The sequence below is a fragment of the Rhyacophila brunnea genome, unplaced genomic scaffold (assembly GCF_057557595.1).
Source record: "Rhyacophila brunnea isolate RB1 unplaced genomic scaffold, BYU_Rbru_1.0 scaffold_1, whole genome shotgun sequence".
Classification (NCBI taxonomy): Eukaryota; Metazoa; Arthropoda; class Insecta; order Trichoptera; family Rhyacophilidae; genus Rhyacophila; species Rhyacophila brunnea.
The window spans coordinates 44,202,761-44,229,937 of NW_028232751.1; the positions used below are offsets into that span (position 1 = coordinate 44,202,761).

Genomic DNA, 27,177 nt, shown 5'->3' on the forward strand with positions numbered 1-27,177 from the left:
AAAAATGACTTTTCGGTTCATATGGTGTGAATGTAGGTGTAGAATATACGCTTCATAACTTTGCACCCCGGATCTAGGATGGAAATGACGTACCTACTTAATATATTTTATTTTTATTATGTTTATTTTTTTATTAAGGAAAACAAACATTAACATAAATTACAAAATAATATGTACAAAATAGACTAGAAAAAAGATATTGCAACCAGCAAAGTTTCCATATAAATAATTATAATATAGTTAAGCCTAACAATATTATATAAAGCAAGAAGAACATATAATACAAAGAAATTGGATAAAGAGATAAATGAGAAAGAATATTGAATAATTATAGACAAAAATATAAGTAACATTAAATATAAGTAAGATAAGTATACAATTGTATATGTGTGTTAAGAATTATTGAAATTTAAACATATTATTTTTACATATAATATTATTTATATAGTAAAAAATGCAAAATTATAAAACGTATACCTATTTTACATCACTTCGCACTATCTATGCTTTGCGAAGATAATACCATAAATGCACCTGACGCGCGCGGTAAGCTCATGATGGTTTGAGACACCCGCTACTCGCTCGTTTCCCGCGTTGGCGCTCGTGCATGCAGTACGGACGTCTCTATGCACGCAGTATGGGAAGAGCCCGCCGCATGCACGATCTTGCCCGCACCAAGCTACACGCGCCAAAACAACACGCGCGAACACCCGTCCCCTCGCATTGTCTACGGACACGTCGAGACGTGTTCATACGTTTGAGTTGCCCGCCCCGCGCTCGCCAAACTACCACGGACGAGCACTATGGGAAGAGCCCGCCGCATGTACGATCTTGTCTGCGCCAAGCTACACGCGCCAACACCCGTCCCCGCGCATTGTCTACGGACATGTCGAGACGTGTTCATACGTTTGAGTTGCCCGCACCGCCGCCGCTCGTTAACTGCTATTTATAACATTGATCAAGATGGGGTTTTTATTCACGTCTGTAAAACTTTTGTTTCCTGAATATTTTTGGGGGAAAAGAGGATATTTAGATGAAATTAACAATAAGAAAAAAAGTCTGATAATCCAATAATAAATACAGACCAAAGAGGGAAGTCCAGCTAACTAAAGATCTGAAATGGATATACAATTAGTTAACGACCATATTAATAGTTTTCCAGCATACGAAAGTCATTACACACGACGGGATACACAGAAAAAATATTTATCGCAAGAGTTAAATATGAGAAAAATATATGATTTATATGTAGAAAGCAGTGGATCAAGCAATTGTTTAACAGTTAGCTTAAGTGTTTATAGAAACATATTTTTAACGAACAATTTAAGGTTCAAGAAGCCTCAGATGGATACATGCAAAACTTGCGATATAATGGACATACAAATCAAAGCTACCATGGATGAAATGCACAAAAATTCTCTTATAGAAAAGCAGATTGAACACCAAACCACAGCAGACTTCCACTATGGAAGCAAGCGAAGAGATAAAGATGTTGCTTCGGGATCAAATGAAAAAGTAGTAGTTGCCGTGTTAGATCTCCAGAAATGTCTGGAAACTCCTCATATTACATCCAGTATTGCTTTCTATAAGAGGAAAGTTTGGACTTTCAACCTCACAGTACGCAATTGCAACACCTCTCATGCCTCTATAAGTTTTTTTATGGAGTTGCCTGAACCAACTGAAAAGCTTATCCTGTACTCGTCCATACATGTCCTGGCCAAAACTGAAATACAATTTTACCAGTAATGTTTTCAGTCGCAGTTCAGATGAAGCCAAACCTGACTGAAATAAATCATATATTTTTAGCTCCTGGGCAGACTCGCCTTGAATGTGATTCAGACCATGCATTGATTGAGAGATTTAGAAAGCAGCATGAGAATGTTATCCTGGCAATTCCTCCTGATTGGATTACTCGAATTCGCCTAGCAAGTCCGAATTTTATAGTTACACACATGAACTAATCAGATAACATTAACTTTTCTAACTTTTTAGAAACGATATTGATGAAGAAAACTGTCGATTCTGAAAGGGCATCGTTCAACTTGACAAAAATATTTTGGATCCAAGTGACTAAAAGTGATGGACTTGGATGTATAAAATTTAAATACAGTTTGAACGATGAACCTTTCCGATTATGTTCACTCAATAGAAGAGGACGGCCCAGTGATGTCTCGTCAATTTCACTGCCACAAGCTTATTCAGGACCGCTGTGTATTGACAAAAAAAAATACAACGATCTGATATCTTTGCTACAGTTTTTAGACCCAGTGTACCATAAGTTTTACATAAGTTTGACTAACAATTCCATATCCGTTCCTGATGAAGATACTGATAGTGATGATATTTATGAGGAATATTATTTTTAGTGCTCTTAGTTATGCGTGTAGCGGTTATGTTGGTGCATGCTCTTCCGGACATTATATTATAAATCTGCTTTTATTAATCTATATACTATTCAGAAATACTTTTTTTGTGTTTTGTGTTTAATGTTTAAGTCTATACTCTATTCATTTTAATAAAGTGTAATAAAAAGTTCTTGAATGCGTTTTATTACTTGGAAATTCGGTGACTTTGTGGTCAAACCCTGGTAAGTGCATACTTTCAAAGATAGGTTTTACAATTATTATTTGATCTACTCCTGATAAGTGACATTATTTCCTTAATTAGTGAAATAATTAAAAATCTAATTCATGTTATATTCTTCTCTATTTATTTATTTCAAAATGTATTTTGAATATTAGACTAAAAATCAAACCGGGATTTATGGGGGGCAATTCAAATTTTAAAATTGCTCTCCTGAAAATTCAATATATTGCAGTTATCAGGTTATGCCCAAACATCACCGAAATTATCCATCCCTTTTTAATCCTGACATACTAATGTTGCTAACAGATAGATTACAATACATATTCAAATAGCTAAAATTCCGTTTTTTATCTCTGCAGAATAATTATTAAACTGATTATTTCGTTGTACCTAGTCACCCAATCATTTTGAACATAATATTATATTGACGAAAATGAGATATCCTAAGCTTGCCGGCAACACCGAGTTAAGTTTATTTGAGGCTTTCTGGCGATTAGTAATGCAGAAATTAGGTAGGTATATAATTTGATTTGCTATTAAAAATCTATCAACATAATAGAGATAGGACAATTTCAATATTAAATTTATATTTTTCCTGAAAGGTCATAGTTATATTTATCGTTGTTCTGTTTTGTCACTGTTCTGTTTTGTCATATTCTGTTTTGTCATGTACTGTTTTGTCGTGTTCTGTTTTGTCACTGTTCTGTTTCATCATGGAACCGAAAATACAGGCCAGCAAAAAAACCCGAAAATTGATCAATATCGCAGTAGGCAAGGTTTTTCTTTAAAAAAACAAAGGTGCCGGAACTTATTTCTTGAAAACTTCTTACCTACTAAAAAATAAATTCAAATATCATTTAAAGCAACTTTTCCTATGCCACGAAGCGCATAAAAAAATAAACAAACAAACATACATACAAATCGTCTCTGTTCTGGCAGAACAATAATAACAACAATGAAAAAATGACATATTGAGTTAGTACCAAAATGTTCCTTATTTCAAACTTTACCGTCTAGAAACCTTCTTAATAAATAAACAGTCTTTATTTTAAAGTCATCCTTTTTACGATTACTTAATAAACTCACATGATAGACCATTATTTCAAACATTTTAACAACTTCTAAGTCAAATTACTCAAAATTAGTATTCTCCAGTTAGTGTGTTCTGCCAGAACAGAGACGAAATAAACAACTAAAGTTGTAAAAAATAAAATTGTAAAAACATATAGTGTCGGTACTCCTATGGTCAGCCAGCTGCAGTAGTCAGCCATGCCAAACAAATCATTGTATAAGAAGTAAAGTAAACATCTTTTTTTTTGATCCAATGCTCGGCTACCTAATAACGATGGTGTACAATAGAGTACTGACATCTGTGGTTCAAATGTGAAATAAATTTTATTATTTACTTGGAAGTTCGGAGAGTGAGTACATATTTTTGACGTTTTAGACGAGTTGACATAGTGCTCGAAAATACGATATACTTCATTATATATTCAATATAAAGTTTTCCTCCAACTTAATCATGATTTATATTTATTATATTTTAGTGTAAAAAGAATGGATTTAAACCATATTAGTTACCTACTTTTTTAAAGCGGCTGCCTTTAGGATCAACTTTTGCCGAATTTTCCAAAAGTCAGCCACCCGGCCGACTAGGTACCTACTGGATAATTTGATAAAAAATCAGCCACCTTTTAAGTTTTTTATTTATTCATTGCAGATTTCTTTTATAATAAAACAGCTACCTACTTGTATTTATAACTAGATCTTGTTGTACTAGTATCTAAAATAAAAATCCCTGTTTTACTAGCATTATCGCAAGAGTATAATAATGCAAATCCTATTTAGAGTCAGGCGGCTGACTTCTGGTGCTAGGGTGTCGGAATAAGGAACGTGGTGGCTGGTCACTGGGAAATTATGTTTACTTTGCAAAAACAATATTTGTATGCTAAGCTCCATGAGATATATATATATATATATAATAAAAAATGTCAACAACGCTTCGTTAAATTTCGCTTATTATAAAAAAAACACAACCACCCAATGTTGTTTATAAACATATTACATTAGTATGCACTTAAAATATGTGCTAAGTGGCTGATTACTGGTATATCTACCCTATTTGAATAAAAGTATATAGTGATTTCCAAGCCCTTTACATCCTGAAACAGGTCCCCAGTTTTTATCATAAAACTGACAAACCAGCGAAATGTCAAACTGTTTGAGGTGAATGAAAATCCATCCCGAAGGGAAAACTATAGCTTCACAATTTTATTAAAATCCAACACCATGTCCTTACGACGAAAAGCTGTCTGCAAGACCTAGCGAGACAGACTGGCAAGAGCCAGCTGGCTCAGCTAGTATTATATCTAATGGGTAAAGATTCTCAATTGTTTTGACTAATAATATACATAATAAATAATATGTAGATAATCCATCTGGCTTTTTGTCAAAAAGAAATATGAAAAGTATGTTTCTTTGAATTCTATTGAAGAATTGAATATACCTTATCCACAAATAAATAAAGTAATAAACAATCTGTTTGAAAGGAAACATTTGAATTAAGCTCCCAGCTCAAAATAGAATACGTAGGTACTTAAATATTGTAGGCATGCAAAGAATTCTTTTTGATAATAAAATGTTTTTCAAAGATGTGTGTTTTTGTATTACGTACCTACCACAGAACAGATAATAAATAGAATACCGATTGGCTATATTCAATACGTCGCACGTTGAAGCAGGGTTTTTGAATGTGTGAGTGTCCCAATGACATTAATATGGACGAATCATCTGGAAAAGAAAATGACACTCACTTTATTGTCGGGTCTGCCGAATGGCATAATCTTTTCTAACATCATTACAATAAAGGTCATATTGCTATAAATTCCCGATGCGTGATATCGCATAATGGAGATTGCGTGACGTCTACGTATACATGCGAATGCGCGAATTTACTTGCTAGCTACTGTATTGAGTGCGTCGTCCATTAATAATGTCATTGGAGTGTCATATGAAAATGAAACACGCATTGTGCACGTGCAATAGTATGTGTAATACATCAACATTAAATGAGCGTAAATGCATAAACCGAGAGCAGTTTTCAGTATTAGGCGTACAACGTATTCTTGACACGTGTGTAAGTTTAACCCGGATTCTTCCTTACCCGAGACGGTTACCTGCTATCGCCTTACCCGTTGGGTATTTCAGTTCCCATTATTTCTGAGTTCCCTGGTACCTAGTATTCCATCAGCAAAACTTATTTCATTTTGCATTACAAACCCATAGGTTGCGAGATCGAATTCCACATTAGGTAAATTCATGTTTTTTCAATGTGTATCTGTATCAATGAGGTTTGAAATATTGCACTGCGACGCCTTTACAAGTGATAATCATACTGGTTCACATTTTAGTTTGAGCTTACTTGCGTCTTTGTGAAACTCGTATAAATCCTCTTTAGCTGCATACTCAGTTCCATACCAATCAGTCAATATCTCATCGGCTGAATACCGCCTAATACCAATAGGCTGACTAATGAACGGGCATTATTGTTTTACGAAATATCAATAATTTAACAGCATTAAATTTTTGTTAAATTAGTTTGAAGCCTACCTATTCTATATGGTAATCAACGCTTTATAACCATAATAATATAGACTTGGAGGGTTGAACAAGTGGCTAGATTTACACAAGGGACTAATTGAAGACAGAGTTTAATTGAATTTTAAAACTAACTACCTACATACGAGGGGAGTTCCATAAGTTCGCGAAATGGGACAGAAAAAAAAGAATAAGTATATATGTTTTATATTTTAATTTTTCAATATAATCTCCTCGGACATGTATCCACTTCATAGATCTATCGATCAATTTTTCTAAACCTTTATTAAAATAATTTTCCGATTTGCCTACAAAATGATCGTTTACGGTTACCTGTAGGGACTCACCATCATCAAAATGTTTTCCACGTAAGTCTTTCTTCAAATTTGAAAACATGTAATAATCACTAGGTGCCAGATCAGGACTGACGCAATTCCTGGAAGCCGCATTTTTTCGTAGCAGCCATTGCAATTTGAGCCTTGTGAACAGGTGCATTGTAATGAAGTAAGAACATGCCTTTTGTTTTTTTAAACCTCCTTTTTACTTTAATAGATTCTTTTAAGCGACTTAGAATAATAGCGTAGTACTGTCCCGTGATGTTGGTGCCTTTTTATTTATAATCTATTATTAGGATTCCTTGTGAATCCCAAAACACTGTTGCCATCACCTTTTCAGCCGATGGTACGACCTTAAACATCTTGGGGGCTGAATGGGCATAATGATGAACCCACGTTTCATCTCCTGTAACAATTTTGTTGTTTAGTTCTTCTTGATTGCCGCCAAACAGTTTTAAAAACTGCTTTTAACATTCCACACGGTAACTTTTTTGATGTGGCATATAACATTATGTGTACATGTAATTATATACATCTAATTATTATCAGACATGACGTCATATCCACATATCGTTGTATGCCACTAAGAAATTTTTCACTGTTAATTATTTATGGTAACTGATATTGGAGGGATTATTTTCTTTTGTATATTGTTTAGTTTATTAATATCGATACGTCTTAGATGTTGGATGATTATTGAGTGTGAATTTTACGAAATATAGCAGTTACTTTCGTATAAAAGACCCATATTTGTTGTAATTTAGTTGGTGTGGGAAATGTATTTTTATTGTTTTTAATTGTTAAGTTTATAAGGAAATAATGAGTTCGCGTGCAAAACGGATAATGTTGTTGGCGGCAACATCAGCTCAAAATCCTAGCGAATGTCTACCAACAGGTATTCACACCTACATAATAATATTTTTTTTTTATGTACTGAAGTGTTAGAATAAATTGTTTTGCTTAAATTTATAGTCATACAATTTCCAGGGCTCGAAATAGAACGTTCCGGTTCATAAAATCCCCAAAGTTATCGCTCTGTCTCGTGGAAATATTAATTTGACCGTGTAAGATTGATATGCCATATAATAGACATTCTAAGACACTTATCTATATAAAATACACATTCAATTAGATAACTATGTTAATATTTTCGTAAAATTATCGGGCGCTCCGGTTCGTAAAAAAATCCATTTCGAGCGCTAACAATTTTACACAAGTTTATTCTCCATACATCATTTACATGGTATTGTCACCACCAAGTATTATTTTGTTATACTTACCTAGAAACGATTACCAAACATTTGAATGATACTCGAAGTTCTCCATAATAACTCATCTACTGATGCACCTACGAGGCCCAGAAGTACCCGACCAGGCCAAGACGAACATCGAAGTGGTCGACCAAATGGGGTGACCACGCCAGAAAGGGTGAAGAAAATCCACAAAATGGTATTGAATCAGTGCTCGAAATGGAAAATTTTACGAACAGGAACGCTCGATAATTTTCTAAAAATGTGTAATAAGGATATAATAATATCTGTAACATAAAAATATCTCTTAGTTTTACATAATATACTTTTTTCATCATAATATTCGCCCAATACACGTGGGTACCTGCTATATACCTAATTCCATTCAAACTTATAATACTTACTGTTATTAAAATTATTTTAATAATTTAAAAAAAATAATAAATTTTAATGAAACATAATTATTAGGAAATAAAATCATATTCCATGTAGAGAACAAAATAAATAATATGAATTGGGAACCTATAAATTATCTCTTTGAAGGTAACCCTATACCTACATATCTTCGAAACGACCCAAATATAATAAAATTGATGTGTTGAAATTATCGTACAATTAAAAATACCTATTTAATTGATGAAACAATTAGGTACCTAATTAGGTATAAAAAAGTGTCGATGACGGAACTATCGCCCCGCTACTGTCGGAGCTGCTAATAAGTGGAGATAGCGGTGCCAACAGTAAGTACGTTAAAATACAATACCTACTATAATAAATTTTGATTCCACGAAAAAAGTTAAGCGTGCTAAATATTATTCCTAATAATGAAAATTGAAGTAGTCAAGAAATGTTTCTGTACTACCTACCTATAGCTTTTTTCAAAAATACTAGCCCAAACACACCACGTCTTTCCATCAAGGTATAAAATGGAGTGAATATGGTAGGATATTGCGCAAGCTATTGCTTTCTAAAATATTGACGTCAGTTGGTCCCCTGGCCCTGCTCTCTCAAACGTGAAACAATAGACGTGATTCTTAAACAAATAAAATAAATATTAAATTTAGAAAATTTTAAATAAAACCAATTTAAGCAAAGCCAAAGAGATTGGACTCCAATCTCTTTGAATAAAGCAATAAAATAAGTTTTACAACTCATTACCCAGAAAAACGAAAACATATTTTTTTTAAGCCAGCGCTCCATTGGCGAGCCAAAAGTCAAAAGTTGTGATTATCCCAATGTCTTCCAATATTCCTATAATTTTGTGTCATTTATATGTAGACTTGCATAACATAATATAGCAGTTAAAACAACACAAGTTTTACGTTTTCTTTTATGATTTTCATAAATACAAATAAAAAAATAATTGGTAAATTTCTTATTTTCTAATGTGTAAATTAACAAATTAATCAATGAAAATATTTAAAACAATTTAAGATTTTTTTTAGGTCCGGATGATCGCGTATTTGTCAAATCGATTTTGCATAGTGATCGACGGACGAAGTCTGGCAACTCGGAGAGTAAGAGGGCTCGCACATCAGAACTCGCTGCATGCGTCTTACGACGAATTCGTCGATGTGACGTCATCGTAAACCAAGAAACAAACGTTATCAAATGGAGCTTCACAGATTGGTCGATGCAACTGCGACGCTGCAACGCTCCTGCATGCGACGAATTGCGTTTGCTAGAACCTGCATGTCGATTTCGAAAAATGTCGACTCCGCGCATGCGCACAGCCCCACACTCGGCCATCTCTGTCTCTGTCTACACTGTCATTGCTCGCTCATCGCTGGTCACCGCGTTTGACGTTTGTTCATACAATCAACACAATAAAAATGGCAGACGAGAGCAGTGGCGCACCCAGGATTTAATATTGGGGGGGGCCCAAGGAGGAGAATGTAAATTAGTCCCATAGACTCTTTTTCTTACACAGCTTAATTTCTCGTTTATCGGTCTTTTGTCTATTGCACTCGGTGTACCTATACCATGGTCCCCACATCCTGAAACGGGCCCTCAGGCTAGGATATTTGGCGGGCCCCCTACCTACCGCTAAGATTAAATGCAGTGTGAAACACTACATTAACGTTTTTCAAATTGTATTTTAGTTAAAATTAAGGGTACTTATACAGTGAATTATTGGCGATTTTTAATACATCTACTTTAATAATGGAGCTGTAGAGTATCAACACATAATAATCAAAAAATATATTGCACAATTATATAAGTAATTGAAAATGTTCATGGCCATGAAGTGTAATAGCGCCGCAGGCGACTTTTTTACTACTAAAGCTAATTTATGATGTGTGTTTATCTCACTTATCTGGTCAACCCGACACGCCGGGCCCCCAGGCTAGAGCCCTGTCAGCCCTCCCCAGCCATGACCTACACCACTCCGGAATTCGGGTGGACACCGAGAATTTTTTGACAGTTCCCTTAGGTATTGGGTTTCTAAAAAAAACCTGACATTAGTGTTTCGAAATTTTTGTGTTAGAAATTAAAATCTAAGAAATTTTTCTAAAAAGGGTGCTGGAGAATTATTACAAATCATTTTTCTGCCGCGTTTTATTGGCTTTCGATGTCAATGTTTAAAATCATTCTGATAATTTTCATGTTTGAGGGGTGCCAAGGCCCCTTGTCCTCCCCCTGGGTGCGCCACTGGTGTACACCACTCCGGAATTCGGGTGGACACCGAGAATTTTTTGACATTTCCATTAGAGATTGAGTTTTTAAAAAACCCGACATTAGTGTTTCGAAATTTCTGTGTTAGAAATTAAAATTTAAGAAATTTTTCTAAAGAGGGTGCTGGAGAATTTCAAATCATTTTTTTGCCGTGTTTTTATTTGTCTAATCTATTGGCTTTCAATTTCAATATTTTGGGGGGGGGCCAAGGCCCCTTGGCCCACCCCCTGGGTGCGCCACTGGACGAGAGAGCTCTCTTTTTTCGCGTTTGACGTTTGCCGCTAGGCAGATGTGCGAGATTGTAGCATGCAACATTCGGCGGCGGTCTCGGAAGTTTTGATTTATGGCCGTCAGGCACATAAGGCGAGTTGTGATGTGCGAGCCGGTTAAAGTCTTCAATCTCTTTGAGTGTGACAGTAATTCAGTCATTAGCTATTTTGGACAGATGAATAAATTGAAGAATACAGCTCACGGAAACCAAATGAAAAAATCATGGGATTTATGAATCAGCTAGAAGATAATTTTCTATTCGCATAACGGACACTCATTCAAACTTGGTCGTGATTACACCTACATAATGTAAAAAAAATAACGTTAATATCAGATATCATCAATTTAGATATAATAAAGCATTATTTTGCAAATGTTCACTCTGTAAAATGTTTTTTTTAATTTGAATAAAAAATTTACAATAATTGTCTGAAGATCCTAAATGAAAAGAAAAATTAACAAGTACTTACAAGTAATTTTGTTATAATACATTTGAATAGGTGCATTTTCTACATGAGTGTTAGTAATAATATTATGAATGTGTTCTTTAATTAATACTACAATAACACATCTTTAAAACAATCTATTATACCTATATATTCAATAAGAATAACATTAGGAATAATGGAGGTTTCGAGTGACGTGCGTAAATTTTAAAAATAGTACTTATCCTACCTTTATCATGTCATATAGGGTAAGGTAAGGTATTTTGGCAGTAGTTTTTGAAAAAATGACTGCTAAATAATCTATCGCTATATAGGATTCAAAGACTCACCGATAGATGGAAAAATATCTAATAATATTAAAATAATTTACAGGTGACGATTATCATACGCATCTTCGCTGGTACAAAACAGTAAAGCGTCTGTCTTGTTGAAACATACGTATTTTGTTGATTTCGAGGAGACCTGTTTTATTTAATTTACTGTTATGTCATGACTTTTACAACTGAAATCAATTTATACTGGTGCGATTAAGAAATAAACGTAGTTTTATGTTGTGAAATTATTTTGAATGTAACATTAATTTAGTGTTTTGCCGTGATTGCTTAGCTAATAGTGTGAAAATATTAACTTTTTAACTTCAAAATTATAAGTGCTCGTTATAATAATTTTTCAACCGTAAAATTTTATCGATTTTATTTAATTTCTAAATAGTATACCTACAATACTTTTATATGTATTACAACATATTTAATGATATTTCATCACAATTGAGTTAAATAAGACTATTGCCAAATTACCTATCATGTTTATACTACTCGTACATACATTTGGTATTTTTTTTCAGCATAACAATTTTTTTTTTGCCTAATTCTAATAAAATGCTGAACTATTTGAAGAATGGTTGAGATTTTTCATACCCAGTATCTCTCAGATGTCAGAAAGAGAAGTATTACGTCATGGATTCAGCGTTCGTTTTGTTATGTTCCTTATCATGTACGCTGCCAAGACGTGTCCACAGAAGAATATATTCTCATGTGTGATAAGTGTAGTGGATCCATGAATCCGGATAATGATGAAAAGTAGTTATAAACGAAATAATATTTTAAATATTTTTATACTTGATCATAGTGCCAAATTACCTAGCCACTGATGATACATTAATAAGTTTAATATTACGTATAAACAAATAACTTTATCAATATTTTCTTCTATTCATACATTTTTAACATTATAATCTTTATGTCATTCCTTAAAAAGAATAAAACTTTTTATTTTTAAATGTTTTTTTACATTTACTCAAAATACTGCCAAATTACCTTACCTTACCCTACCTTGACTGGCGGCATACTATGAAATTTGATATTATTATGTACCTTTTTGAAATTTGATACTATTTTGATGACTATTAATTTATTGAGTTTATTTTATTTGACAGCTATTTTAGTAGGCGTGGAACAATTATTCAAACTAATTTTCTAAAGTTAGTCGGATTGCTAAAAGTGTGATAATATTATTTTGACATTTATTTTAATGAAATAATACGCTGGCAATTCATAAAATGCAGCTTCATTTCCATCTAGCGTGAAAATATTGAGGGTGTTGCTCTGTCTAATCTTGTAGGAAGTGTATTTCTGATCGTATGAAGTGTGTTGTATAATGACGGAATTTAGATGTTCAGCTTCGTTTAAAAGGGCTGATCAGCTGAAGCGCTGGGAAGAGTCTGAAACAAATCATCAATCGGCAAGCCCTAAACCATCAGTTCGAATAAGATTTTCTGTAGACTGTGTGTTTCTTGCGGCATGCGCGGCAGGAGACAAGGATGAAGTACTCCGCCTTGTTCAAACCGGAGCTGATATAAACACTCCCAGTGTCGACGGATTAACAGCCCTTCATCAGGTACTAAATTTACTTTTACACGGTTCCCTTTAAAGTGGCTATGCACACCTTTTCTGGGCTAAGATTTGTTTTTTTTTCAACAATTGCTCACAAAATGGCCGATATACGAGACTTGTTGGTGTCACCGAAACTTGTGTTTTTGGAAATATGATACTCTATCTACTACTGTTACATTCATTTATGGTCTGTATCATTGACAGTTTAAATTTGTTACCATTCCATATTTGAAATGGTACAATTCACCGATGGACCTAGTTATGATGTATTTTTATAATTGAATTGGTTATGGTTTTGTCTATTTCGCTATGCTTATTTTGAAGTTTAAATATTATGAAAACTTGTTAATTTTAAGCAAACTCCTTACATACCCTTTCCAATCATAAATCGATAGTAATTCCTTACTACTTTTTAAAAATCTTGTAGCTTAAAATTACCTTTTTACTTCCCGATTTTTAAACGTCAAAATTCATACCACCAAATAATATTTTCTCCATTTAGATAAACACCCAATAGCAATTAAATGATTTAAAAATTAGTAACACATAATTTGGAAAATTATAGTATGTTAATGAAACCTTCCACCAAGATGTTTTTTTGACAACAAAGTTAACATTATGGACGAGCAATATTTAGTCCTGGCATTTGTGTTTTCGGAAATACGCGAACGTTCGACAATCCTTTGCTTCAGCGTTTAAGTTGGGTGTGAAGGTATGACATCGGTAAATCGGTTTGTTGCATTTATTTTCATTTTTTTACACCTTTCTCAGCTGATGTTGAGAAATGCTGAACGCTTATGTATTTCTGAAAACATACGAGTGTCACTACTAAATATTACTCATCTACCTATTTAATGACAATCCACAATAATATAGTAGTACTAAATTTCGTCGTCAAGTTCTTTGTACTTAATGAAAGTTTCTAGCTGATAATCGTGCTACAGGGTTAAAAGATAGCTTTTATCAGTAGTCATTGATCCCTGTATCCATGCAGTATTAATTATTATAAGACAGATAAAAGTTCTGAATCACATTGAAGGTCTTGTCAAATTTTCACTGCGCCCCGTTTGCGAATCGCTTGCATTTCAGTTTATATAGAAATTTCATTCACATTCCTTAGAATTTTAATTTGTAGACTGCAACTACTATAAGAGAGTATTTCCCACCAGGACAGTATTGGAATTACAAATTTACTATATTATCCTACATACAGCTCATGATCACGTTAATCATTCACTAGCAGCATTATGGTGAATTGCGCTGCGCTCCTAAAGTGGTCAATGTATAATATGTAAATGTATTGCGAAATTTACCAATTATTGTTTATTTTATTAATGCGCTAGCGTTTACACGAAATATTTGTATGCTGTCTTTGCTGAGTTCACGCTATATATTATATTATAGTTATTAATACAAATGTAGGGATGACTTCATTCAATCTCTGTCAATTTAAAAAAAAAAAATGAATTTTGCTGCTAAATAAATTGTTGCATGTCGTCAATCATACAATTATTGTGAGTTCTTCGAGTTTATTATTTGATATATCTTTTTATTGCTTTATATTATAAATGTTTCACTTTTATTTATATTATCACAATGATTTATTGCATTACATTAAAATAATATGCTAACTTTGCTTTAAATCATGGCTTGCGTAATGATAATATTATTTAATTTTCTTATTTTTCAATGTACATCATTACTTCGCAACTTGCTGTCAATTGCATGCGTCATAATGTCATCAGATAATATGTTATTGCTAAAATGTCTAATACAATAAAATACGAGGGCCTGTATGGATTTAGATGATAGTTAATACTTGATTGCTTAGTCATAAATCACATAAGTCTATCTCTGATTAAATGTTAAGGCGCATTGCACACACTGAATACCAAAATAATCCCAAATCAGAACTGCCAACAATGTTGCATTCACTTCCACGCACACAGTCAATATGATTGGTTGACACTTGACATGTCAAAAACTCAACTATTATAAATTCAAACTAAATAAAGTACAAAAATTTCATCAGACGACGAAACAGTGATTATTTTTTGGGTTTATCCTTCAATTAGACATTTATCGATGTACAGTGCATCGATATCGAATCCGTTGCTGTCCATCTGACAAATGAATTAAAAATGGTCTGCAAGTGTTGGAGATTGAACGTATGGTGGTCACAAAAGTGAAGTTTAACAAACATACTGCACCAAGCTGATTTTGTTGTATGCATCAACAGATATTTTTTTTCAAGCAACAATGTCGCATCATTGTTGTATGCGACTGTACATTAAGTTACATATCGTCGTTGAAACTAGAAAATTGTGTAACTCCGTTTTGATCGAAAATTGACTTTGAATGCCATCTAGTAGCCGTTGATAACATCTATCTGTATTGCAAATTTTGTAATTCCAGAAAAATTGTATCATTGTTAAATCATGGATGATTTCACTCCAAAACCATACATTTGTATAGGAAACCATAATGTTTTTTGTCTCTCCTGTAAAGTAGTGTTTTTGGAGTTACACAATTTTCTAGTTTCAACGACGATATGTTTTGTTAATGCCAACAATATCACGTTGACAATTTTGAAATATTGAGTTACGCCATGTGCATGTTATGAATTATTATTGAAAATTTAATAAACATGATATTATTCAGATCTCTACTTTTTCAATAATAATATGAAGTCATCAGTTTTATGTTGGTATGTTTATATAATATTTCTTTGAAAAGATTAAGATCTATGAAAATCTATCTAAGAAAAATTATTGTCCATGGCAAATGACCTCATAAACTACTATTCCTATCAACAGGAACGGCATCCTTAATAGATTTCAAAATTTTATGAAATATTCAATGGATATCCATAAAGATTTATCTGGTACCTAACATTAAATTTGAGTTCCCATGTTAGAGTAGTTTCTGAAGTTGTGGATGCTTGAATATGTTTGAACCCAACGGGTTGGGCGAATGGCTAATAAACATGTAAAAAGTTCATTTCACATTACCAACAGCACCCTATGGCGTTCTGTCGATATGTCATTTTTGCTTTAAAATTTATCAACAGATGCTTGAACTCTAAATATAAATCCACGATAAAATAATTATATGTTTCGCAATTTTTTCACACCAGTCGCTTTAAAAATTCATTTTATTTGGTTTTATTTGCATAAGTTTCATTCACCCATACATATTTTTACCTGTTAAACCCTTAAAAATTAAACTGTTAAGTTAACTTAACTGTTTAACTGTTTGTAAATAAAGTGTTCATATAACATCCACTCTGTGGAGGACTATCTTTGTGCTTTCCACTTAGAAGTGAAAATGATATACTGTTCAATTATATACATTTTCTTATAGATAATTTAAGTTATCTCTATTCCGAACAAATGTTATTTGGAATGAATAATTGAATCATGCATATATTGCATCTCACACCAATTCACTATACTTTCATCATAATGGTATCATTAAATTGTGTTTTTTTTACAATTCTCTTAGTTGAAAGTGTCTTTAACATACATCATGGCAAAATAGAAAAGGCTTTTGTGAAGTATTTTGAAATACAAATTTTCCTTTTATAAATATGTGTATGGTTCAATTGTCTATCTTGATATTGAATTCCCGTTTTATTGTTTATATATCATTTTGCCATATTGCTTTCTTAGTTGAATAATTCAATCGAACTTGTTGGGAACAATAATAAACAACATTTATCCAATATTAATTATGATTTCTTGTAAATATTTATTACTGGTCCAGAAGGGCTATAAACTTACCATATCTCTTCTAAATCGACAAAAAAAAATCTAATTAATATGATATGTTATATTCAGACAGTTAATTATCCCGGAAAGTTAACGATTAGGCGTGACACTTTTTAATGCGGCCGCCCATGACCCTGTTAACTGCAAGCTGTCAAATCTTGTTGAGTAGCACAGTGAACACGTCTTACTTGACTCCAAGAACATTTGATAAAAATCTCCAATTGGCTAAATAAAGTCGAATTAGACATTCTAATCAGATGCTTTTAGAATCTAGTAAGACGCAGTGCTGTGTGTGGGTGCTCCGAGTGATATCCGTGTTATTTTGGAGCAATAAAAATAAAAAATATGCGTTACCGAGTTGACTATTTAGAATAGTCCTGCAGGAATCAATAGAGATGATTAATATAATTAAGCTTTATGCACTCGTTAAAAAGAGCTATTTGCAATATAAGATTTTTCTCTGGTTTCAGGCATGTATCGATGCAAAGTTGGACATGGTAGAATTTTTAATTGGCCTAGGAGCCGACGTAAATCATAGTGACAATGAGGGTTGGACCCCTTTGCATGCGACAGCAAGTTGCGGCTTTCTCAGTATCGCCCACTTTCTTCTCGACAATGGTGCCAACATCACAGCCGTCAACAATGAAGGCGAACTCCCTGTTGACATTGCTGAGTCTGGACCGATGAAAAATTTCCTGGAAGATGAAATCGCCAGAGAAGGTATTTTAATAGTCTATTGCGACATAAATGGACTTTTGAACATGAGAACATTTTTGCTCATAAGAAGTAGGTATTTATGCGCGAACGTAATTTGTCACATTTGAAACTGTCTGAAAAGTGATGTAGTCAGGACATATCCATAGTAAATGATTTGGAAATATATTTCATTAAATAGAGGTGACAAAATTCACCTATTTTTTCATTTGTGGATTGCGATGCATTACTCCATAATACTAGACATTTGTACACTATATTTTGTATTGTGGCCATCTAGGGAACTAAAAATCCCCATCTCTATGCTCTATGCTCCCGACCCAGTTTTCATCCTTTCACATTACACAAAGTACTAGCATGTGTTTGGCACAATGCTATAAAATGTGTTCATCTTGTTTAACATTTTTGGTCCAACAGCACTTCTCTACTGCCAGTCTCGATTTATAAAAAAATAGTGAAATATTTTTAATTTCCTTTAAAATTAGCTTCAATTAATTAGTAATATCTTGATGTGATGTACCGATAAAGTGTTGCAATATCATATCATTTATTTATACTTACTTTAAATTTCAGGAATAGACTGCGTCAAGGCTCGTGCAGAAGAAGAAAGAAACTTACTGGAGCTAGCCAAGCGATGGACAATTATTTACTCGGAAGATGCTGAGCATCCAGATGAAAGGACCGGAGCCACTCCATTACACGTAGCTGCTGCCAAAGGCTATCTTAAGGTGTTTTAATATCATTAACAACAAACGGAAGTCTTTCAAACTGATATAATAATGTAATGGTGACCTTCCAAGATTGGGCATTAAGACAAGACTTGCTCATTAAATCACGGAAAACGCAATAACAATGAAATTGTCATCATTGATTTCTGCCGTGTGGATATAATTGGCAACAGAAAAAGGCACCAACTTGAGTCCACAATCATTTCAAATATTTTATTTGGTAGATAACTGTTTTCTCTGTGCATACAAGCGTTAAAGTGACATACAGTAAAACCTCGTTGGTAACAACACTAATTCGAAATTTTAACGAAAAAAAAGTCCCATGAACATTATTTTCATATAAAACGATACCTTTAATTCGAAATGATTTGAGTCCTGGCATAAAAAAATATTCAGTAAATCTTAATAAAGTACACTATTTTTTCATGAGCCAGTTGTGACAGACTTTTCTTAAAACATCAAATATTACTTATTTTATGACGGTAATAAAAATAATTCTGACATTTTATGATCCATTGACACACAAAGCTGTATGTCATCAGAGACACAACTGCACTTCACTCAAAGGAAAAACAATAACTCACATCTTTCAGGGCTGTAGGTATTTAATAGTTGATTGTTTATTGGATTTTCACATAGTTTTACTAGAGAACCACTGCCAAACAATTGTGTTGACAAATTGGAAAAATAAAATATATTTCGCATTTTTCTATAATTCTAGCTACTTGGTTACTTCAATTTATGGATTAATGACACATGGTATTTGCACAAATTTTAATTTGAAAGAATTGTATCAGAAATTTGTTTATTCACATCTATGATCGAAAATGAAATTAATGAAAATCAAAAAAAAATTTAATATTTTTCCCTCATGCATTTCATATTTTTTTTCGATTTTCGGTCCCATGGAATTCGTATTAATAAAGTTATACTTTATCACTAATTTTATTATATGTGCGCTGGAAATTTCAACAAACTAACAATAAATTTGACATTAACTTATAATCATTTGTCAGGTTCGATCCTCTCCTCGATGAAGGCCACTCGTCTTGATCCTTAGCCTTTCACTGCCTTAGCTTATTATATTAAATCGGTTTGTCAAGGCAGCCAGCATCTAGTCCCTGTGGCCGTTTACTGCCCATTAAGAGTTTGCATTATGTTTCCAAGAGAGAGTCCAAGAGAAATCTCATCACACATACTTCAACCGCTTCCATGAATAGACTGAACATGAAGAAACAGAACCGTGAAAGAAATATGAAATGAAATTGTATCCGCACACCTCACTCACGATGGTGTCAGTATAAGAGACATTTTTTTATAAACCGATATTGCAGCATCCATTTGCAACTGCTGCATTCTATCCTGGAGTTCGTTAGTTCCGGAGTCTTGCATAAAGACCAGAATTTTAATGCTATGTCATTTATAAACATCGTGAACAAAAATTGTCCCAAGTTTGAGTCTTGTGGGACACCAGAGTTTTTTTAAATGTTTGTGACTGATGGAGGCTGTATGATATGTATTGTTGACAATTCTCAAAATATTTGTTTAACTTTAGAAATGGCTAACAATCCAATTCGAGTTTTTCCATCAGGATATTGTGATCAGTCATTATAGGAACAGTCGATCTGAGAGAATCTATGTAGTGCTGACGACATATTATAATCAGTAAATACCATTATGTTAGTTTCCGTTGATTGAGCTGCTTTAAATTCATGCTGTTCATTCAGTATAAATGACTTATGTTTTGGAAATATTGAATGTGAATGAATTTGTTTTTATACTAATGAAATTCAACAATGTGACATAATTTAGATAACATATATAATTTAGAAAAACACTTTCTGAGAGAGTATATTATAACCAATAGAAAAAATCTTTTTTGAAAAAAGTAAGCCACCCCGGCCGGGAATCGAACCCTGCATCTCCACGGGTTTACGCCCCATTCCGTCGCATTTAACCAATATGCTACGGTGTAAATGTGTCAAAGAAGAAAGTCATGTTCAACTGCTTTGCGGGCCAGAAAGAGATCCTCATCAATGGCATTCAGCTTGAACAGGTGAAAAACTACATCTATCTGTCACAACAAGTGTCTATAGATGGATGTATATTTGATGAAATTGTTCGCAGAGTAAAGCTAAACTGGAGTGCTTTTGGCCGCCTGAATAATTTCTTCAAAAATGACCTCCCACTGTGCCTAAAGTGCAAAGTGTTCAACCAGTGTGTACTTCCCGTAATCACATGCGTGTGAAACATGGACCCGAAGTAAAAGAGAGATCCAGAAACTTAGAGTAGTACAATGTGGTATGGAGAGGTGCATGCTGGGCATAACGTGAAAGGACAAAAAGAGGAATGAGTGGATAAGGAAGCAAACAAGGGTTTGCGATGTAATAGAGTTTATTAAAAGCCTTAAATGGAGATGGGCTGGACACATAGCTCAAAGAAGAGACAATCGTTGGACAAATCTAGTCATCCAGTGGTATCCAAGAAGTACAAAACGTCCGCAAGGTAGACCTAGAGGCCGCTGGATCGATGAAATGATAAATTTCTGCGGAAAAACTTGGCAACGCAACGCACAGGGACGAGAGAAGTGGAATCAACTTGGAGATTAGCGAGGCCTTCATCCAGCAGTGAATAGATTCAGGCTGGTGATGATGATGAATACATAATAAAATTAAAAAAAAAATTTGCTTTGTTATATTTATACCTATAATTTTTTTTAACTTATAATTTGTTTTATTTTGGCTAGGTAAATAAGATACAAATCCACATTTAACAAAATATCTTTAGAGGCAGAAGGATGCAAATCCACAATACGTTTTTTATTTTATTTTTTTAGATATAAAATCGTATTATATTTATTCCTTTCTTATTCCAGAAGTACTTTAATTGAATTAGAATAAAAAAAAATAATGATTATTCTATGTATATTTTCTTAGAAGTTATGAGTATTCGTTTAAAATAAAAATTGTTTTTTGGCTCTCCTGAACAATTGGGTATTTGGCACTTGCATCCGTCTGCCTCTGAGGTACAGATATACTCTCTCAGAAAGTGTTTTTCTAAATTATATATGTTCAATAATCAGAAAGATATTCTTAAATCTTGTGAATTATTCGTTGAATAAAAGAAATAGTTAATTATAATTTAGATAGTTGGCAAAAGATTTTGTGATGAAGTGTGTCATTGTTTCTGGGTGATCTAATGCGTGTTTACACTGCCAATTTGCTATTTTACTCTCATGAATTTATTGCTAGCTTAGATTGATTTATTGCAGTTTTAGTTACACTAATTCTATAGTAAAACGCTGTCTCCCTTAATGATAATACAATTGAAAATGTTTTTTGTTGTTAATGTAATGTAAATGTTGTAATCTTTATTGGTTTTTGTTATAGGTTATGAAAGTATTGTTATCAAACTGCAGTGTAAATGTGGATCCAGTGGACTTTGATGGGTGGACACCATTACATGCGGCAGCGCACTGGGGGCAGCCAGACGCTGCCGCATTGCTTGTTGAGTTTGGTGCTGATATGGATATTAAAAATTTTGTGGTTAGAAACAATTCTTATTACTGTACACAATGTCCTTGGTTGACTGTTCAAATTTCCAACGGTTCAATAAAATTTCACATCCGCACAAGACCATAAAATCATAGCCGGATTTGGATTATGATTCAAACCATTTCAAAGTTCTGATCTACAATTATGTACTGTTTCAGTTAACTCATTTAGTGCTAACACCGCGACTGGCGCGTTTGGAGCAGTTTGCCGTTAGATATAATTAACGTGTTATTTAAATGTAATTAAAAGGTCAGCAGAGATTGTGTTAAAAATAGAAGTATCCGTGTACGGAAACTTGTACGTTTGCAATTCACCGTGTTGCCGTGAAATGTTGTATCGGAAATGTATGGCCGTATATTAACCCTTTCACCGCGGAGCATTTAATTACCTTTTAATTACCACATTTAAATAACATGCTAATTATATCGAACGTCCTACTAATAAGGGCACAACAGCTTCAGCGGTGAATAAAGTCCGTCCAACCTCTTTGGGTCGTATAGTACTGACATAAAATTCATGTCTTAGTAAAACACACACGGTTCTTGTCGGTTTACACTTTACAGGAATTCAGCAGCAAAAAAAAATTGAAAATAGCCTATATACTGGATCATTTGTTGGGTTAGGTTTTCATTCTTAAATTCATGAATTTTGCCAAAATCGGCTATGAAAATTGAATTAATCTTTTTCCGATAAGAAAGCTCACAGCGAACTGTGCCACGGTGAAATGTTTTATGTACAATTTACATGTAACCAGAAGTATCAAGGAAATTATTTTGACAGTTAATATTTTATTGCATTGCTGTGAGTGTATACCTTATCAATACTCTCTAATGGTATAGACAAAGTAAAGTTCTATTGTAGTTTTTTTTATATAAATGATATGTAGGTATGTGAGGCATCTTTTTTTTTTAAAACCACAATCTAATATTTGTGGTAAATGACGTTTTTGTGTTTCAAGTGAAAGTGGTTTCTCTTTATTATTATCTTTTTAAATATCACTAAGTGGACACTTGCATCATAAAAAAATAAAAGCAATTTTATCATGTTTCTTGATTACCTTCTTGTTTATCGATGATGATATTTGAAATAATTTATTAATGCTATGTTTACTGTATTCTAGGGTCAGACATGTTTTGATGTGTCAGTCTCAAATATGCGAGATCACCTAAATGAACTAAAGAGTAAACAGCCCAACATCCAATACAAAAAGAAGAGACGGCCTCCAGTACTCAAAAAAGTAGAACTTAAAATTGAAAGTAAAATTGATAATAATTCTGTCAATAAGAAAACCATTGGTGAGTGCTTATTTAAATATTGCATCTCTTCAGTTATTAAATTGATTATGCCTAAGATCTTTCAAATTTCTTGAATTTGTATTGAAATTAATATTAAATTTCTTAAATTTTACATTAATGTAGCTGGATGGCTTTATGTTATGAATTATTTACTCTCCAAGATTCTAATAAATTAAAAAGATATGTCTTGCCGATTACCATATAAAATACAAAAATAATATTTAAATTGAGAATGAATTTGTAATCAGCCTAAATCAAAATATTAACATCAATGTATAGTAAAGAATAAAAAAAAAACAGACCAAAAGGGCAGGACGGAGGTTATCTAAACTGACAATGTTTTTATACGTCAAAATATAAACAGCATATGTTTTGAAGGGAACCAACAATTCAATTTAAACACTTAGATGTGGTTTTTTTTTAAATTCAATCAACTTTGTTAACTGTAATCCTCAGTTGAAGGCTATAAAAAATTACACTACTTTTATATTTTTTCCATAGATCGCTAAATTAGACAAAATTTTCTTTTGCCAGTTTTTTTTCTATTCGTTTACTGTACACTTGAACAATTAATTAATAAATATTTTTAAATTGTTATTTTAAAATTAGAGCTACCAACATTATTACTATGAATATTATATTGTCTTGTTAGTGTGTAATACTTATTTTCTATTTAATTAAATGTGTGTTAAATTTTTTAATGCCGCTAAGAATCGGAATCACCGTCAAGTAGTGATTATTCAGATTCAGACAGCGATTCAATTTGTGATATATCACCCGATTATATAAGTAACGCCAACATTAGTGATAATGGTTTGTATTACTTTATTTTGAACATCATTTAATGCATTGCTGTGTAAAATATGGCTCGCTTCAATACAATTTATTCTTTCTTTCAACATATTTTCTACGTGCTTATAATATTTAATTTTCATTCATAATATAAATACTAAAAGTATATAAACAGTACATGTGGTGGTATTTTTTATTATTCTTGCAATGTTTATAACCACTACATTAATGTTTCTTTTGTCAGTTCAGTCCAAGTAATTTTGATTAATCTTTTCCATCTATCATTTTTTAAAAAACATTCTTATTAAGAGCAGACTGACGAGTTTTAATTTTACTAATTCGACCCAAAGTTTATGGAATTTAAAAATATAAAAAGTGTATGCCTCTTTTAGTGATTTTCTAAAACACCTATAAGATTTAAATATTCAAGAAAATCATTCACCATTATAAAAAAATCACAAATGCGAGAATACACTTTTTACAGTTCTAAACAACTTCAAAATTATTATTAAAATTACTGCCCTAAGCAAACCTAACTATGTATGTTCATTAATGTCCTTAAACAAAAAAATCTTTTCTTCATTAAATTTATTTGTAAATATATTTTTAAATCACACATCTTAAACTATAACTATAAATTATTTTATTTTATTGAGAGCTACATTAATTAATGTAACATTTTGGGATAAATATTTTTTTTATGTAATCAAATAATAATACTCAATAATAAACAGCTATACACCAACCACACCATCTGTTGAAAATTAAATGATGAAAAAATAAACTTCAATCATGAAAACACTTGTACGATTGTAAATATTTTGTTGTGCGAGAGTTCTAGAAGAAGAGTTCGAGAGAGAGAGAACAGTTCATATTTTTTAACCATCAAATAATAAATATAGTCTTGGCAAAAAAAGTCATACAAGTGTTACCATACAATTTTTTCAGGCACTCTTTTGACACCAATTCACTCTTGACATGCACCCTAAATATATTGTCATGAACTAAATTTTTTAATCTTCATATTTCAAGAATTTTTAGTACTTATGAACGTTTCTCTAAAATGCATCCATTATAAACTTTTTTGTTTTATAAATTTATGAATCACATTTTATTGGATTGCATCACAATTATTATTGTCTTAACTAGTTAGTATAATATACAGCAACAGAAATATCTTGCTTATTAAGCATGTTCTACATATAGATTATAATTGGAAACAAGGATAGTCAACATGTCAGTGTTTCTCAACTGGGCCCCTGGGACAGAATTGCAATTGATGAAGAGCCTAAGGAGAGGGGTAATTTATATTGGGGAATATGTATTCGCACAATAAAATAGACTATTTTCACTTAGTGCCGACAACATCAAAATAGATGAAATTCACACCGGAAATGGATGGTTTTCACAAATGATCGACAACTATCAAATGGTAGATTTTCACAATGAAAAGAAATATTTCTCACCTGTCAATAGATTATTATAATACTCAAAAATGAATACATGTATCGACGGAAAGTACATTTTGCTCTTCTTTGCGGTTAAGTTAATTACAAGAATACATAAATATAGTATTATATTATGTAAGTCTATGAACAAACACATTCAAAAAGACATGATCAATTTGATGACAGGTTATAAATTTAATATAGATAGAGCCTGATATATAAATGGTATTTTGTGTGTATGCCGTCATTTTTAAGGTTTACTAGGCGAAAACCAATTTTTTCTTTAATATCATAATCCATTGTATTGATGGTACCTACTAGTCAGGCACATTTTTGAAAAAATTATCCGCAATAAAACATTACAATGGATCGCATTGTTTATTATTTCATAATATCTAATTTTTACATATAAATAATGTCAAACCCAAGTTTACTTATATTTAAAAAAAAAAAAAAAAAAACATATTTTACTTTTGGTTTATTTAGTTTATGTGAAAACTATTTTCTTAATGTTTTTGTTGATGTGAATTTTGACTAACGCGCTGTACGATTAATTCCCACCCATTTACATTTTATTGCATTTTCCGAATTTGGATTTAGTCAAGTTATTTATTCATCTGCTCTCAAAAGCTTGTCATAAATAGAGGCGGTTTTTTCATTTGTTACTGACAACATTGCAATCAGACATTAAATAACATCAATTCACTGCAATTAAAAAATATATTTAATGAAAAATCCATTTTTGTTCGTTTTAAAAACTTTCCTCCGAGCAACCATTACAATTAGAGGGCCACAGGCTAAAAAAGGTTGAGAAACACTGTGTAGATAATAATTAGAATGTAAATATGTAATAATATTTGCCAGAATATTATATATTCTATCATTATTTGTGTTCGATAATTTAATTTGAATAATACATATGATTAGCCTTTTTAATGGCCATCAATAATTTAAGTAATTTATTTTGAAAATGTAGATGTAGATGTATATACCTTAATTGAAAGTAGATTTTTTATACAATATATATTATAGATTACGATTACTGCTCAACTATGAGGATTGGAGCTGACTTAAACTATATCTACTCCAGTAAATAGGGAGGATAATATTAAGAATAAACAATAAGTAAATGTATTTTTAATTTTTTATATGTTATTTCAGATAAGAAAAATGCCTTAAATCTCAATTCACACAGTCCGACGTTAGAAACTAAACCTCCAAAGTCGAGCAGTGGGCAAACAACACCGACAATATTATTTAGTCCCACTGAACCAGTGCCCGATGATGAACCTCCTTCATGGAGGTTGAATCTATCGAGACAAAAGCCAAATCACAATGACTTCCCAAGTAAGTAGAAATCGTGTTCATTTTTTTATTTCTCCTCACCACCAGAAACACTTCCTCTAGACGATCTCCCTCCTAGATCTATTGCCTTTTCAGGTGAAACTATAACAAAACAATTTTGTCAACTTCCAGGTATGGAGGAGAAGGAAAATACAATTAATCCTCAGTCTTCCGATAGTGATAATATAATCCTTCGGCGTACAAACAGTTGTGAATCAGATAAAACGTGAGTATAACTTTTTGCTGACGTGGTGCATTCTTTTTTTTTTTTTTGTGCTTGAGAGTTTTCTTGTTTCTAATTAATTAACTTAACATTGATTAACAATAAATAATTCTACGGGTATTTGGTTTTAGCAATCTCAATATTTTTTTTATTAATCATAATAAAAATACTTTCTCAGTCAACCTTGGCACATGCCATATTATTAGTAATGTTGTAATAGTAAGCAATTCCTTTTAATGACTTTTATTTCTATTACG

General features: G+C 32.4%; 1 protein-coding gene across 15 annotated transcripts in view; it reads left to right on the top strand.

The window, feature by feature from the left end:
- The first annotated feature begins 12,752 nt into the window (after positions 1-12,752).
- The window catches only part of Mbs (Myosin binding subunit), a 46,001-nt gene continuing 31,576 nt past the window's right edge, over positions 12,753-27,177 (top strand). For 8 of the 15 annotated variants that reach the window (XM_085944578.1, XM_085944586.1, XM_085944595.1 and 5 more), the window contains exons 1-8: positions 12,753-13,056; positions 17,293-17,542; positions 18,110-18,264; positions 21,654-21,809; positions 22,939-23,113; positions 23,825-23,926; positions 26,515-26,700; positions 26,830-26,923. In XM_085944578.1, coding sequence (XP_085800704.1) covers positions 12,817-13,056; positions 17,293-17,542; positions 18,110-18,264; positions 21,654-21,809; positions 22,939-23,113; positions 23,825-23,926; positions 26,515-26,700; positions 26,830-26,923 — 1,358 coding nt within the window. In that variant the 5' untranslated portion in view covers positions 12,753-12,816. The remainder of the gene's footprint in view (positions 13,057-17,292; positions 17,543-18,109; positions 18,265-21,653; positions 21,810-22,938; positions 23,114-23,824; positions 23,927-26,514; positions 26,701-26,829; positions 26,924-27,177) is intronic. The other 7 variants (XM_085944609.1, XM_085944637.1, XM_085944601.1 and 4 more) reach the window with 1 other exon arrangement.